Below are 16099 nucleotides of genomic sequence, written 5' to 3'. Positions count from 1 at the left end.
CCTTTTCATTTTGGAGCCAATTCCTGTACCAAAACTAAACACAACAGACACTAAACATAAGGGGCAATCTCAGTAGTTCATTCATGGAAAGCAGTTTGAAAAAAAGGAGCTGGAGCCTATAGTTTTTATCCACTCACTCAACAGCAATCTTTCCATTGCCATCTGTCTGGACCAGTGTTTCTCAACCTTGGCAAGTTTAAGATGTGTGGACTTCAGCTCCCAGAATTCTCCAGCCAACCATGCTGGCTGGGGAATTCTGGGAGCTGAAGTCCACACATCTTAAACTTGCCAAGGTTGAGAAACTGGACTAAATTGGAGCTTATTCCCTTTGGGTGAGAGGCAACTTCATATGTGCACATTGTTTTGTGGAGATAGAAAAGCAGAATCCTTGGATGAGCCCTGATAAGCTTTTCATGCAAAGTGTTTTGCAAAGCTGATGTAAGAGAGTAGCCAAGTCACCCCACAGATTCTGCCTGTTGGGACTTCTGTTTATTTACCTCAGTTAAATTGTGTGCATAGTGAGTGATGCTGACTTTTCACTCCACTTATGTATTCTCACCCCTTGCCACTGCCAAGGAGCGTAATTAAAGCTGAACAAGTTATCTTAGAGGTTTTTCCTAGAGGGATTGGAGATGCCATTGTTCTGTGGTATTTAGCATAATGAGTTGCGCTGATGGCTTCTGCCTTCTTCGGTCGTCTGGCTAATTCTACTGGCAATGTTTATAACTATAGTATTCACCCTTTTAGCTCCCTAAAGTAATACTGTTTTGTCGTAATGTTCCCAATAGCTACTTATTTCTTATATAGCAGCACCTGGCTGATCGTGTCTGAGTTGGGAACTAAAATAGAATTGGGCTCGTTAGTACTTGAAAAGGAGACCACCAAGGAATACCAGGCTATAGGTTAGACTGAGAAGTCTACAAAAATATCCCAGGTCAAGGGAATGGCAAATAGTTTCTGTAATGTTGCCAAAGAACCAATGTGGATATGTCCATTATATTGCCAAGAATTACACTTGATTAAAGGGAGACTTCCCTTTTGGAGCTTAAAGTGGATTTTCCCATTTCTTTAAAGAAATGTGGCATTTTGAGTTCTATAACATCAGCCCTTCTATATTCTCCCAAAACTAGTTGTGAGAACATTTTTTTTGGGGGGGGGGGCGTTATATGCTGCCACTGCCAGCACAACCCATCTTTTCTATAATCTCAGGATTTCATTTTAAGGCAGTAGATATGATTATCTACTAATATCACATCCTCTGTGGTAAGTTAGAGATTCTCCCTGAAAGGTACAGAGATTCACAGCCATCCACTTTTAGTGAGAATTAACTCTTCCTTTATGTCAAAGTTAGCTTGGTGGTCACAGGTTCTTTAAGAGGAGCCCTTGTTGTTGGGTCAGTTAAATAACATTGCTCTGGGAGAAGCACTGACCCTCTGAACTTCATGCTTGGTGTGTTGATGCAGCCACATCTCTCTTTTCATGGTTTCTGCAGCGTACTTTGCCAAAGTGACCCATTTCTTCTTCCTCTTACTGTGATACTCTCTGTATGAGGCTGCTTGGGCTCTGACTGACTGTAAAAGCTCAGGTCCACTCTAGCTCCTGCTGCGTTGATTACCCATTTGCTTCCAGGGGCTGATTGTGACCTTTAAAGTTCTAAATAGGTTGGGAGGAGACCAAAGTTCTCAGAAGACAAGACTCTGCCCAGCCTTTGTACGGGCAAATAGAAAGGTCTCCTCTGAATCCTCCCATGCCCTTTGAAGTTAGGATGAAACCCACATGGATGAGGGCCTTTTTGGTGCTTGCTCACATTTTATGGAAGTTCTCAGCACCTGCAGTTCACTTATTGCTTTCTGTTTTTAGGTATACCAGGCGGAATGTCAGCTTTCCCCCCTGCCCTTGGTTGGATTTATTTAGTTGCTTTTTAGCCTGTTTTTCCCCCCAGCCATCTAATGGGTTGAAGTTTTAGATGTATCTGTGTACTGTGACTTAAAATATTGGTTTTAATTTTGCTTTATTTACATTTCTAGCTGCTTTGAGTTCTTTTTAAAGTAGGAAAAAGAGATTAAAATATTGTAACTGAATACCTCAGATGCTCAATTCATTGTTATTTGAGCATGTTAATGCCTTTTTTTCTCACATTAACGACCAATTCCCATCAGCATTGCCTCTCCCCCTTCCTATCTCTCCTTCTCACCCAGTTTTTTTCCTTTTCCATCCCATCACAATGTTGATGTGTTGTCGACTCAGATGCAGCACTGTGAAAAATTGCCCCAAAAGATGCATGCTGTCATATCAAACTGTTCCATTACTACAGCATTAATCTGAGAGAAGGTCTTTGCATTGAAGGCAATTCATTTGAGCAGATGGCTGCTCTTTCCATGTTGCCTGCCCTAATCCGCGTTCCTCTCTCCCCCCAGAAAACAGACATCACGGAAGAGTCCTTCTCGGCCTTGGCTAGCAGCAAAGTCAAGCGGGTGTGCCTGATTGGCAGGAGGGGTCCCCTCCAGGTGGCTTTCACCATAAAGGTAAAACAAAAAAAGGAGGGAGAGCAGTTCAGTCAGAGGTCCTGAACCTCAGTGAGGTTGTTTCTGCTACAAAGACCAGTTCACATTAGGACAGAAATGGATAAGAAGGGGCCACCTGAAAACCCACGCAGCCCCAAGCCCTGAGTGCAGCCCTGAAGCCCTCTGCAAACCTGCTGCTGAGTGATAATGGTCAGTGTAAACATTGTGAAATACTTAGGGAATAAATATATGCATATATGTCAGCCCATCAAGATAGACCAGACTAAGAAACAAATATAGTTCAGAACTACATTTATTGTAACAGCTATAGTCACAGACTCTGCAAGTCTGAATGTATTCCCGCCCTCCCCCCGCCTTTATCTTTGTGTGAACTAGGGAGAGGTTTTCTCACATTACTTTCTTGGCTCGGGCTCATGTCCCTCTTATCTGACTGTTGCATTGGTAGCAGCTCTTCCCCCTGTCCTTCAAGGCCATTCCCTATTCCCTCTACAATATATTACTTTTAATTATTTTCACCTAATTGTTTGGGTTCTGTTCCCTCTCACTTTGGGGAGAGCAAGTGCAGTGTACCAGTCAAAGGACAAATGCAGCCCTCGGATTGTGGCCCCTGTTAAGATCAGTCATTGAGTAGAGTTTGGAAGCTGAAGTAGTCCCATAGTGTTGGATGCCCAAGCAGCTAGTGAATGTACCACTCTGAATCTAACCAATCTGCCTCTGTGTCGTGGTTCTGAAGGAGGAAAGGATACCCAAGGTTTACCTCACACCTGCTGATGTGATAGAAGCGCACTGTTCCTCTCAGGGTACATCACAGGCAGCTGTACATCAGCTTGCCTGATCGGAATCATGTGATGGTTACCTACTATGAGTATCGTCTTAATTTGCTTTTAAAGTTCTGGTTGCATGTGCAAGGGTTAAGCAGAGTTTGGAAAGCTTCAGATCCAGGCATGCTATAATTCTCAGGAGATTCTTCTTTTACTGTCAGTAATACTTGCCCAGGTGACAGTGCCTAACCAGCTTTGGCTGATCTTGGAAAACTAAACCTACCATCCTCTGTATGTTTGAATGCCAATTTTCCTGCATCACCCACACTTTTGCCCTGTGTTTTTGTCTCTGAAACCCTCAGGAGCTGAGGGAAATGATCAACCTCCCCGGCGTTAGACCTCTTCTGGATCCTGCAGATTTCAGAGACCTTGGAGATGCCATTAAAGGTGAGGATCAGCTAGTTACTTGTTTATAAAATTAGTGTAGAGTAACAGATTAATACCTGACATCAGCTAAATCTTCAGTACAGGTAGCCCTTGCTTAATGACAGTAACTGGGAACGGAATTTCTATCACTAACCAATGCGATCATAAAGTGTGACATCACGTGACCCCATCACTTTGCAAGAGCAGTCCCGATTGCTGTTGTTAAGTGAGGAATGTGGGTTGTTAAGTGAAGATCTCCTTCAGACTTCCTTCCAGCTTCCAACAAGGGAAGTCAGTGGGGAAGCCGGCAGGAAGTTGCAAGCCCTAGGCAGCTTGCTAGCAGGCCGGCGGCCAGGTGAGGGAGGTTGCACAGGCTGTTGCCATGATGCTGCGTGAGGCTACTGTGGGGTGGGGGAGGTGTACAGGTGGCTGCCGCAGGCAGGTGTGTGTGCTGTGGGTGCATGCGTGTACTATGGAGTACAAGATCCCCAGGATCTTATACTCCGTAGCCAGGCTTCTCAAGAGAAAAAGCTGTGGGGGTGTGAGTGACTTATAGGAGTGACTTGCAACCTTTCCTGCCAGCTTCTCCATTGACTTTACTTGTGGGAAGCCAATAGGGAAGGTCACGAATGGTGGTCACATGACCACAGGACACTGCAACCATCATAAGTGCGAGTTGGTTGCCAAGCACCTAGATCACAATCATGTGACTGGGGGTTGCTGGGATGGCCAGAACTTCAAGGACCGGTCGTAAGTACCACTCATTCAGTGCCATCATAATTTGAATGGTCGTTGAATGAGTGGTCATTAATTGAGGACCAATAGTACCAAAACCTTTTCCTTCCACAATATTCTCTAAATGGGAATCTTTGTTCAAAAGCTTAGGTGGACTTTTCCTTCACCTCCTACTGGGCTGTTTGTTTTCACTAATGTTTATCATATTTTTATTTACAATTGTTTATATGATTTTAAACTGTCAGGAAGGATTGAAAGGCAAAGTATAAATAATTGCAATAAATGAATTATACTACAATGGTTTTGGGCTTCCCTAAATGAGATTGGGGTGATGGATGGTTTAGCCCAACACATCTGGAGCAGGCCAAGTTGGGGAAGCAGAGGTGACATTATTTCATATCTAAAGGATCAGGCTGTTTATTAAGGCTGGAATTAGAAAGCTGGCACAATGTTGATGCTTATGAGCACACTGGACATTTTAAATAATTGTTGTGGCTATATGTCTGGTCACAAGCTGGCCACTGTCATAGGGTTGTGATCAGTCACAAAAAGGGTTCTATCTGTGACTTTTCTGTCTTATCGCAGAGACTTAAAGAATAGCCAGTCAAGGGGAGAGGGAGACACCCAGGGAGAAAAGCAAACAGGCAGACAAGCACTTCCAGATGGGGAAATGGTCAAGGGGTCAGGCAGAAGGAGGGGTAGGGAGAACTCAGGCATGCTTCTTCCTGTTCAAATGCCTGGGAAATTTAGTCCATAGATTTGCATGGGAGGAAAATCCTCCTTGCCTAAAATTAAATGGAGTGGGGAATAAAACCTCCTCATTGCTCAAGACAGAGATATCTCCATTCACCAGCCCAGGGGAGGAGTGGAATTGTCTGGCAGTCTCCTCAAAGGAGACTCCCGTGAAACAGTATATTGGTGTGTTCTGGCATAGTTTTGCCATTCCCAGAGCTACAGCAAGAGAATAAACAAATCCCCCAAAGAGTGTGAAAGTACAAAGAGAAGCTGAGTTCCCATGAATGAAGCAATTTGGACTTGGACTAAGCGAATTAAGGTAGAGATGGAGAATTTGTAGGCTACCAGATGTTGCTGAACAACAAGTCCCAGAATCCTTCACCACTGGCCACTCATCGTGGAGCTGCTAGGTGGAACAACATTTGAGGGTAAAGGTTCTCTACCCCAGTGTCATTCTGATGTTCTCCTCACCCTTTTTCTGTGCTTGAACAAGCCAGCAGGAACCTCAGATGTGTCATCCAGATGGCAATTACTAATGTTTTGAGGTTATTCAGCAGGTGGGTATTTTATAATGTAATCATTAGCCAAAATGACCCAGGCCAAATGAAAACAACTATGTTGTAGTCATTAGGTGTAATGATTAGGCCGGACAAAAACTGATTTTTAAAACCCTGGGAAAATTGAAGTCAGTCGCCCCCATCCTCAAATTCCATGCCAATTGTTATGAAGGTTAACCCAGGACAAATTTGTACTGCAGCCATCTCTTGAAATGGTTTAGCATCCTGTGTTTTTAGTGAGCCAGGCGTATCTCCTAGTTTTTCCTCATTTTCCAGCAGAACATCTCTTCGTAATAATAATAAACTGCCACCTGTGCTGCTGGGTTGAACTGCAGTGTTTTGAACAGCAACCTGGTTTGTAACCTTGGGAGGGGGCTGGGGCCGTTCCCTGGCGGAGGTTTCTCCAGAAAACAGCTCTACAAAGCAGATTTTCTGCAAACTGAGTGGGGGTGGGGGGGTCAAAGAGAAGAGCAGAGAAGGATGCGACAAAGGTGCTTAAAGGTACAATTGTAAAATTTAAATTAGAAGAAGCTGTAGATGGAATGGTTTTTCAGGAGCGTTAGATAAATACTGTGCTTAGATTTCTATTTCAGAACTGAGCTGTCCTGAATTGGCTTTCTTCTTGCATCAGTGGGGCTTGTGCTAATATGTTTTTCCTAATTTCTAATTTCAAAAGCCAGAGTTTTCCTCTTTCCTTTACATGTAACAACCTAAGGAAGAATCTTTTTGTGGACTGGTTTTACTCTCTGCTGGTGGGGAATTGTCAGCTTACATGGCTTTGACCGGGAGAGAGTGATCTGAGTTTTTTTCACCACATCACCTCAATGGACTTCATTCATACTGATCACTCACTTTTGTATTCACTTTTGTATACATTCAGCATGCATTTATCTTCTTAAATAACTACTTTCAAATGGATTCAATTTATTTTTATACTTCTCCTAATATACCCAACTCTTCCTTATTGCAAAATTGGTAGTAGTACGCTCATATATGTGGCCATTTTCACTCCTTTCCCCAAATGTTCATTCACAACAGAGCACATATTAGCCCTATCTTTCTACTAGTATTTGTGTGTCTTAAAACGTTTTGATCCATTTTTCTATCATCAGTGCATATTTTGTCAAGAGGTACAAATTCATAAATTTTGCCATTTATGTAAAACTTGCAATTGTTCATTCCATTTTTTCTGTCAAACACAACTACCTTGATCATACGTTAATAAATTTTTAGATCCATGCTCCTTGTTGCATCATAAAACCTATCTAACATTCACTGCAAATTATACAGGTTCTCAGCCAACAACACAGAATCTTCTGCATACATGTGCACACATTCACATCCCCAAACAACACAGCTCTAACTTCGCCACAAGCATTCCTTATATATTTTTCAATAAATGTATTACTCAACCCAAGGGACATCGTACATCCTTGTCGTACTGACTTGGTGTGAAACTGTTTGCTAAGCAATCCATTTATTCTTGAGCATGCTTTACTTCATCACATATTGCTCTTACTTTATTTAGCAGCCAACCTTCAGCTCCATATCCATGTAAAACATTCCATAATTCATGCCTATTCGCTTTATCTCATATTCTCTGTTGTTATCTAAACATACAATAACCTTTCCTTCTCACATCCAGTTATATTTTAATAAATAATAAAAAGCCATGGATTATTAAATTCGTTGCATAATAATATAAATGGTATAAATTATATTAATACATAAAAAATAAAAGACTCCCTGCAATGAATGTGATTTATAGCTCCAAAGCATGTGGGAGGCGTCCTGGTTAGAGGGCATCTGGTAGTGACACCTGCTGGATTCACACCTTTGCGTTTAGGGAAATGTGATTTGTTTGGTTTTGGCCTAGCCCATTATCCCTCGCCATTGGGATTTGTAAACTGTAATATTTCCTGTGAATCTAGCCACTGCGATGTATTCAGTGAATCCAATTAAATCAAATGTTGTGTTGCTTTGCTAGGAGTTTTCCTGATGGGAAAAGAAAACACTTCAGTTTGGTTCTCCCTTCTTCCACATCCCACACATGCTGTTCAGGTTGACTTGTTCAAAGAGAATGAGGGAAGGAAGGAGGAGAAATATGTTCCTCATATTTTGCTGTTTGGTTTAATACAAACTTCAACCTAGTTTTTCAGGTTCTGATGGCTTACAGAATAATTATATATATATATAAAGAGAGAGAGAGAGGGAGGGAGGGAGAGTCTTTCTTCAGGCTATTCTTTTGTCATCATCACTCACACAATGGTGAACTGCCTCCTGGAAAATGCCTTGTTTTCCAATACTTTTGTAATTTTCAGACATCCCAAGACCTAAGAAACGTCTGACTGAGCTGATGACCAAAACAGCTTTGGAAGAACCATCGGAGGAGGTGGGTGGCCGCTGGGCTTCAGCATCCAAAGAATGGAGATTGAAGTTTCTGCGCAGTCCACTGGAAGTGTTGCCCACCATTGATGGAAAGAGAGCAAGAGCAATCCAGTTAGCAGTCACCAGGTTGGAAGTACGATCTCAAACGTTTTCTTTCTGGGTCTTCAACCTCTTAACTTTCCCCTTTGTTCTTAATTTAGCCCTTTAAGGTCTGCTGCATCCTTTAATTTTGGAGATCTGGCAACAACACCCCCCACCCCGCCTTTTGGCATTAAGTTAAATACAGGTTTATTCTCCCAGTCTAATTAGAAGTGCCAGACTAACTGCCTGCTCTCTGGAAGCTTAAAAGGGAGACTCTCAATAAGCCAGTATATGTGTCTCCAAGGATTCAGTTTCTGTGTAGCATTGTGAAAAGAACTCTCCCTGTTGGTTTTGTATTGATATTTGTGATAGGAAGGTGTTCTAATAATAAAGCTGATCAGCCTGGCCAGCATCTAGGAGGAGAGTTGGCTTAGGGGACTAGCAAAGAACTGGCTTGCAACTATTTTCCTTTAGAATCTGTAGCATCTTAAGGTGGGCTCCCATTCCGTCCACACTTCCTTGAATTCCCTAAAAAGTATTTAAGCCTTGGGTTCCCTGATCATGCAGCTGATTTATAGGGGGGTCACCCTAACACTCTCCTCCTCTATTTCCCTGTTCCTGGACTGTGCAGGGTGCAGGAGATGCTGTGAAAGCAGTTCCCACTGGAGAAGTCGAGGAACTAAGGTCTGGCCTGGTTTTTAGCAGCATTGGGTACAAAAGCCTTCCAATTGACCCTGCAGTGCCCTTTGACAGCAAGCGAGGCGTTATTCCCAACAATTCAGGCAGAGTTCTTGGGGCACCAGGTTAGTAGAACTTGTGCTGTGCCGCATGATAGAAATTGGTGTGATAAAGACAATGGGGAATCAGATAGGCCAGCTACAGGGCTGAAGAATGAATGGCCAGGGTGGGTTATTGGGACTCAGATTACGTATGCACAGCCTATGCTAGCCATTAAAAAAAAGAAGACGCTTTTCCAGACCTCAGCTTGTACTGGTCTTGAAGGGCTAGTGCAAGTATATCTGAATGACCTTTTTGTGGCATCAGCAGGAGACATTCAAATGAATACACCACGAGAAGGAACTGCAGATTCCTGGCCATTGCTTGGATCTGTTCAAAATAAAGCACTGGGTCCCAATTGCCTCAATTGCCTGGTTGGGCATTATGTTTTTCAGGGCTCTATTGCAGCGGCTGGGTAAAGCGTGGACCCACCGGTGTAATCATCACGACTATGAATGATAGCTTTGACACAGCCCAGTCTGTGCTAGAAGATCTGCAGTCTGGTGCCTTGGAGCTCTCTGGTGCCAAGGAAGGCTTTGATTTAGTGAGCCACATCCTTCGATCCCGAGGTGCGTATGTGACATACTCTGTATTTGCCTCTTAGTCTCTCTAATACACTGTTTTCCATCCTTGGTAGCTTTAAGATGGGTGGACTTCAACTCCCAGAATTCCCCAGCCAAGCTTGAGAAACCTGCTCTTATGCATAGGTGAGGAAGCATCTGTGGCAAGCAGAATGCTACTAAAATAAATCTCTAAGTAGCCCTCAACATTGATTCTGCTGGCTGAAGCTCCTGAGTTTATATAACATCTGAAATGTCACAAGTTCCCCACTTCATATTGGAACCCTGTAATAAGTTGGAATACCCCAGCTAATGAATATATTTTAATTAACTTTAAAACTGAGTGGCATCATGTTTACACGACTATCTTCAATTCTTCTTTCCTAGAACCCAAAGCCCTATCTTAAATGTTTTTGGCAGGATCTCCTTGTGCTGTGACAAATATCTTTATATTCTTAGTCTAAGCTCATTGTAATGCTTTGAGATGAGTTGTTTACTTTTTATTGTTGGGTTGATATTGAAATATGGGATTTTCCCAAGCTGTCTCGAGGAGCTTGTGTGCTTCTTGAGCCTTACAGCTGATCTTTCTGAGTTTCACCTGTTTGTCTCAAAGAAACACATGCCTGCTTGAGGAAAGATCTCCCCAAATGTAGTCCCCAAACTTTGCTAGCTCTTCAGCTGCCTATTCAGATAATGGGGTTGGGGGAAAAATGTAGCCTACAAATATTGGACAGGAATGTTATTCATGCAGGATCTTTCTAATGACAAGGTATTTTTGCTGTTTGACAGTTTTCCCCCCCTGTCCTTATGTACTTACGCTTATAAACATCTATGCTTGAACCTCTTATGCAGAAGTATCCCCTGAGATTGTAGGCTGCAATCTTAAATAGACTTTCTAGGGATCATGTCCCCTTGCCTACTGTGGGGCTTATTTCTTTCTGCAGATTTGCATAAGATTGCATTGTATCTAGAGACTCAAATGGTAGAGGGACAAGGGGTCCCTCAATAAGAGGATGCAGCTGATATCTCTGCCTAGGTAAAAGACAGCAGGAAGCAATTGGCAGGGCCAGGGACCCCCTGGCAAATGACAGATTTTCTACCCAGGTCTCTTTTTATTTTCTTTGGTTTTTTCATACAGGAGGGCACACACTTGGTGTGTTACCGTGAGAACCAACTAGAACGATAAAGCAGCAATTTCAGTAGGCTTAGAAATGTAAGCAGATTGTCCTCAAGTGAGCCCTGGGTTTGATAATTTCATAGCATCATGTGAAACCTGGAAAAGGATCAAAGGAATTGGCTCTCTTTTTACAGATGTGATTGAATTTGAATCAGTTTTTCTATGGCTCTTTCCTAATATATCTGGGAATGCATTTGAAAGCCCAACTGGGTCCTTTATTGTCAGTTTATTTAAATGCTTTCAATTAGTGTGTTCCCTCTAAACTGATTCAGAATGTTTCAATGAACCAAAGGCAATTTGTCCCTGACGATAGAGTGAGGCTGTGAGAAGAATCTTCCAAGAAACGGATAAGTAATTTGATTTGACTGGCACTCTTGAGTCTGCCTGGTCATTTGTGTGGAGAGCATGTCTTTAATTCAGAATCTGATTCTGAAGAAGCCTCTGCCCAGGGCTTCTGAGATGTGTGACTGTGGTTCACTGGGATGTTAATCTGTACTTCCCCTTTCTCTGCCAATCAACAGGGGTCCACCCTGTTTCCTTTTTGGATTGGGAGAAGATTGATGCTGTTGAAGTGGCAAGAGGCAAGTTGTCTGGAAAGCCTCGGGAGAAAATAGTCGATCAGGAGGAAATGCTAGAACTGATCGGACACTGAGACTGGACTTGCCCAGGGCGATCGACATGATGCTCCTGCGCCATTCAAAGGTTGCAAGAGATTGTGCAGTTCCCTTTCATTACTCTACAGATATTCCACTAGCAACATCTACTGGGTTTTAACATCTGAATCAGTTGAGGGTACTGAAACTTGTTGCTATCCCAAGTGATGGGTTTCATCTAAAGTCTGGTACAGTGTTTCTCAACTGTGGTAACTTTAAGACGTGTGGACTTCAAGCTGGCTGGGGAATTCTGAGAGTTGAAGTCCACACGTCTTAAAGTTACCAAGGTTGAGAAACACTAGTCTGGTACATCCTTGCGCTGTTTCTATTGAGGAGCTCTCTGTTTCTCTGGAGCTACTCCAAGCAACTCCCAAACAGGAGCAGTTCTCTCTTTGTCATGGTCCCTGTAGAAAAGGGGACTGGAGCAGGTAAAGTCTTTCAGAGTTTCATTTTCAGGGATTTATAAACAGGTGTAAGTGCCTTATCTGCTTTTGCAAGGATCTGTGAAGGGTTTTTTTTGTGGGGTGGAGAGGGAATTGAGAGTGGTGGTTGCATTTTGTTTTATCCTGGTCTCATCGCCACATGTACAAACCAATTGAACAACTGCTGGGCGTGATTTCCACCACAATCCCTCCTTTTTCCCTGCAATTCTGCTGATCTTTTGCCATTAGATCTGCTGACATCATGACAGCCTTCATAGAACATTCACAATTAAATGGGCAGAGCATTCCACGTGAGTTGGGCAGCTTTACAAAAGCTTGAAATAAATAAATAAATAAATAAATAAATAGCAATTTGTAGGTTGCTTTGAAGATGCTGGATGTAAGTGTAAAATCAGTTTTGCTTTAGAGGAAAGGAGGAGATCAACTTGGTCTGAGTAATCATGAGGATAAGCCAGATAGGAAAGGCAATATCAGTCACTTTTCCTATTAGCTCTGAAATTCATTCCTGTTCACATCCTGACTTTGCTATCCAATTGTGGATTGTATAATCATTTTTTAAAAATAAAGCTCTTTCTCAGATGGTGAACCTGGGTCAGCAGTCTAGACTTCAGTTTGTTGTCAATGATGAATCCTTTAGCCACAACATATGCTGATTAACCTATTGCTCTTGCAATTCAAGGAGCTGGAAAATGCAGGGCTGGGCTTCATAAAGTTGACTGATTCTTGCCAGATTCCGGTGCATACTAATTCTTGATAGGTCCTGGGAAATCAAGGGAAATGGCTTCTTTTTTCCTAGAAGTTCAAACTGAAGATGGATTACTACTAACAAATTAAATAACATACATGTGTACTTAATAAGCTTACTCTTAAGGAATAGTATAAGAGAAAATTCACATAAACTATAACTGAGCCTACCATTCCATTCCACTACTGCAGACTTGAATGTAAAAGTTTTGAAATGTAGGTGAAGAGTGTGTGGTTTAACATTTTTCTCCACTTCCTTTTTATCTAAAAAATGGCTCCACATCAAGAAGCAGCAGCTTGCATCCATTCAGGTTCAGCTACTTCTCAGTCCCAGCAATTAAGATGGGAAGACTTGGCAGGAGACTTTTATTTATTCATATTGGAAATTTAATTTGAAGGTTGGGATTAATGCCCCCGCTGGAAGAAGTATTGAAGAGCAGAAAGGCAATCTTTGGGGCCTCCTGCTTTGCACACTTGAGACAGTTGACTATCATGTAAATTCACTGTATGGACTCCATGCCTTTGAACTGCCATTATATTAATTGGGGGCCTCCTGGCCATCTGAAAACCTGGGGGTCCTCTCCTTCCAAGATGAAATTCCTGTGGACCTTCAACTTCCTTGTCCTGAATGTTCATTAGGTGGCGCCATGAGGCCACACTACTGTATTACTTACAGCCTCCAAGAAAGTAGATGGCTTCTAAAAAGTTTGTGGGAATACCTGAAGTTTACTTAAAAGTCTGCCTTCCTGCAACCTGATGCCCTCCAGATGTCTTGGACTTCTAACTTCCATAATCCCTGATTAGTAAGACCTTTGGCACCAGGAGGGCACAGGTTTGGGGAGTAATTGACCTAAACATGAATTTAATGCTATACCACCATAGTCACTAAAGATGATGTGTAAAAACACAGCCTGGCTGTTAAGGGCAAAGTTTGCTCTTTGTGCAGGAAGCCACTTTCTGATTATAATTCCTGATTCTGGAATGAGGATTCTGCTTTCCTTACCTGCTACCATATTGAGGGTGCTTCTAGCTTCCTGTAGAAATGATAAGTGTGCTAAATTGAAAGAGCAGAGGTTAGGAAGTTGGGGGATTAATGCAGGACATTTCTCCACTTGAAATTTACAGCAGAACTGTATTGTCCTGACAACCTCAATCTTCCTCCATGGTCACATGACACTGGCCTCATTTCTTCCTCTTCTCATGATTTAAACTATCTTAAGTTACCACTTTGTGTACTGAAATAGAAATAACCTCTCCCTCCTTAATTTTACACTGCCCTCTGCACACTTCAAGATGTCAACAAAATCTGTAATGTTTTGTCAACCATGATTTTGGAGACAAGGCTAGGTGACCTTTTGTAAGTGTGACCAGGGCTGTATTGTGGAAAGGGCAGGTGCTTCATGTCTCTTTGGGTCATTGGTCAGGCGCTACACAGCCATTTCTCTCCTAGTGTTTGCCTTTCCTATAGCATTTTGTTTTTTCAGTTCCTTTTATCCCTTTGCCTCTCCCCTTCCCTGTATTTGAAAACAACTGCTCTTCGGGCTTCCAAACAGGTAGAGAACAGATTTCCACTATTTTGTCTGGGAAAGAAGAGAGGGCTCATTTACACAACTGTAAAACACCACAAGTAAGTGGAGAGCTTTTATCTTTAGATGAAGCAACTGATTTCCTCACTGCAGTTTCTTGAAGTAAATGAGGGGCTAGTCAGTTTCAGTTCTCTGGCTCTACAGGACCTTGTTAGTAATGAAAGAGTCTATTCCCTTCCTCTTGTCTATTCCTCTTCCCTTCTGTCCCGGATGTCTCCTTGTGTGTATCTTAATTAACCAGTCTGAATCAAAATCTGATACGTTACATAGTTAATTGGGAGCTGTCTTCCCATATGAGTCTTTATTTCATATTATTTTGAAAGTTTGAGATGGGAATGGGATGAAGACAGGCAAACTTGCCTAGAGATGCCCAAGCAAAGTCCCAAAATTGTGCAATAACATCAGACTCCCCCCCATTCATTCTGCAAATAATGGATATTTGCCTGCTGGCAGATGATGTATTGACAGGGATGGCAGTAAAGCCAGAGGATAAAACCAATCATCTTGCCTGTAACAACATGTGCATCCCCAAAATCAGAGCTACATCTTTCCATAGGGAATCACAAATGATGTTACTGAGGCAAGATAGGATTGAGGTTCTGCACAGCCAAGTTTATGATGGGATAATTTGCTGCCAATGCAAGGAAGGCTGGATAATATTTTAACTCAGTAGGAAGGAAATGACCATAAAGGATTGGTTTTGGGGAACAGTTGCCTCTGAACTGGGAAACTGTCCTAAGCCTGTTCTGGATGCATAATGGCCATGAAAGCAATGGCTGTCCAGTGTGCTAAGTCTGGATACCTCAAACCTTGATTGATTTACTTATTAAAAAGCAATAATATCAACACAAGCACGTCTTGATGGCTCAGTATAGACCAGTTGCTATGGCTGCTTCTGAGAAACTTGAGGTGCTTTTATCTCTGACAGAGTATGTCCAAAACTAAACCCACATTGTATGTGTTTCAGAAATTAAAGAATATTTTTAAAGTTGATCGTAATGACATTACAGATTATGGACTAAAGAATTGAAACATCCGATAATGGGACATCAATAGTTTCATGTCCTAAAGAATGTTAAACAAGTTTCATTGAATTTAAGATTAAAATTGATGCATCAAAAGATTCTATTCTGGATACCCCAAAGAATGTATTTGAAAGGATGGATGTCAGATTTCCTTTGTTGTCAATGTAAAACATTTGGGGGCCTCACATGATTTGGTCTTGTAAGCCACTGACTTCTTTCTGAAATAATGTATTATCATAAGTAGATTTATGGAGAAATTGGTAATGTTAAAGATGTTTATGTAATGTTAAATTATGTCCCAAATCTCTGGAATTTGACTGTTGGGTAATTATGGTTATACTGGGCATGGGGTATTGCTAAGATAATTATTTTGAGGAATTGGAAAAGTAGTATTGTTCCTGATATTAAGGATTGGATTCAAGAGATTTTAATCTGTTTTTATCTATTAATCAAAAATAATGCAGTGCGTTTCCCTTTGGCACAGATTTTATGATATCTTTCAACAATAGAGTATTATTTGTTTTTAATCTAGAATTTTTAAAATGTTGTTTACTATTTGATGCAATGTGATATGCTTAGATAATCCTTTTTCTTCTTTTTTTTTCTTTGTTGTTTTGTATGCTTTTTTTCCCTATTTTTGGGTATCTTTTGTAAAACTTGTTATAATAAAAAAAATATTAAAAAGCAAACTCATTTCAAAAGTGAATGTGAATTCCAGTTTCACATGTGCTCTCATCATTTTTCTTACTTGGATATGAAGAAGGCAGTTGCTACTTTTCAAGGAGCCAAATGAGGAGCCAAATCAGCGTGCCATGCCAAAAACAGACAACCCACATTATGCGATAGCTGAACCTCTTCACTGTGGCAATAAACAGCTTCCATTTCCATCTGGACCTCCAACAAAGAGGTATTTACTATACTCCATG

At 41.7% G+C, this 16099-nt stretch overlaps 1 protein-coding gene across 1 annotated transcript in view; it reads left to right on the top strand.

The window, feature by feature from the left end:
- Positions 1-15838, top strand: part of FDXR (ferredoxin reductase) — a 36293-nt gene extending 20455 nt beyond the window's left edge. Inside the window, exons 7-12 of the mRNA XM_007436419.4 lie at positions 2418-2525; positions 3649-3733; positions 8061-8260; positions 8840-9011; positions 9381-9554; positions 11244-15838. Coding sequence (XP_007436481.1) covers positions 2418-2525; positions 3649-3733; positions 8061-8260; positions 8840-9011; positions 9381-9554; positions 11244-11374 — 870 coding nt within the window. The 3' untranslated portion in view covers positions 11375-15838. The remainder of the gene's footprint in view (positions 1-2417; positions 2526-3648; positions 3734-8060; positions 8261-8839; positions 9012-9380; positions 9555-11243) is intronic.
- The last annotated feature ends 261 nt before the right edge of the window (positions 15839-16099 follow it).

The sequence above is a fragment of the Python bivittatus genome, unplaced genomic scaffold (assembly GCF_059951505.1).
Source record: "Python bivittatus isolate LINGU-HERP-01145 unplaced genomic scaffold, Pbiv_v1 ctg000080_np1212, whole genome shotgun sequence".
NCBI classification, from domain to species: Eukaryota; Metazoa; Chordata; class Lepidosauria; order Squamata; family Pythonidae; genus Python; species Python bivittatus.
Note: the sequence above shows the minus strand (reverse complement) of the source record. Positions and strands in the feature narration are given on the sequence as shown.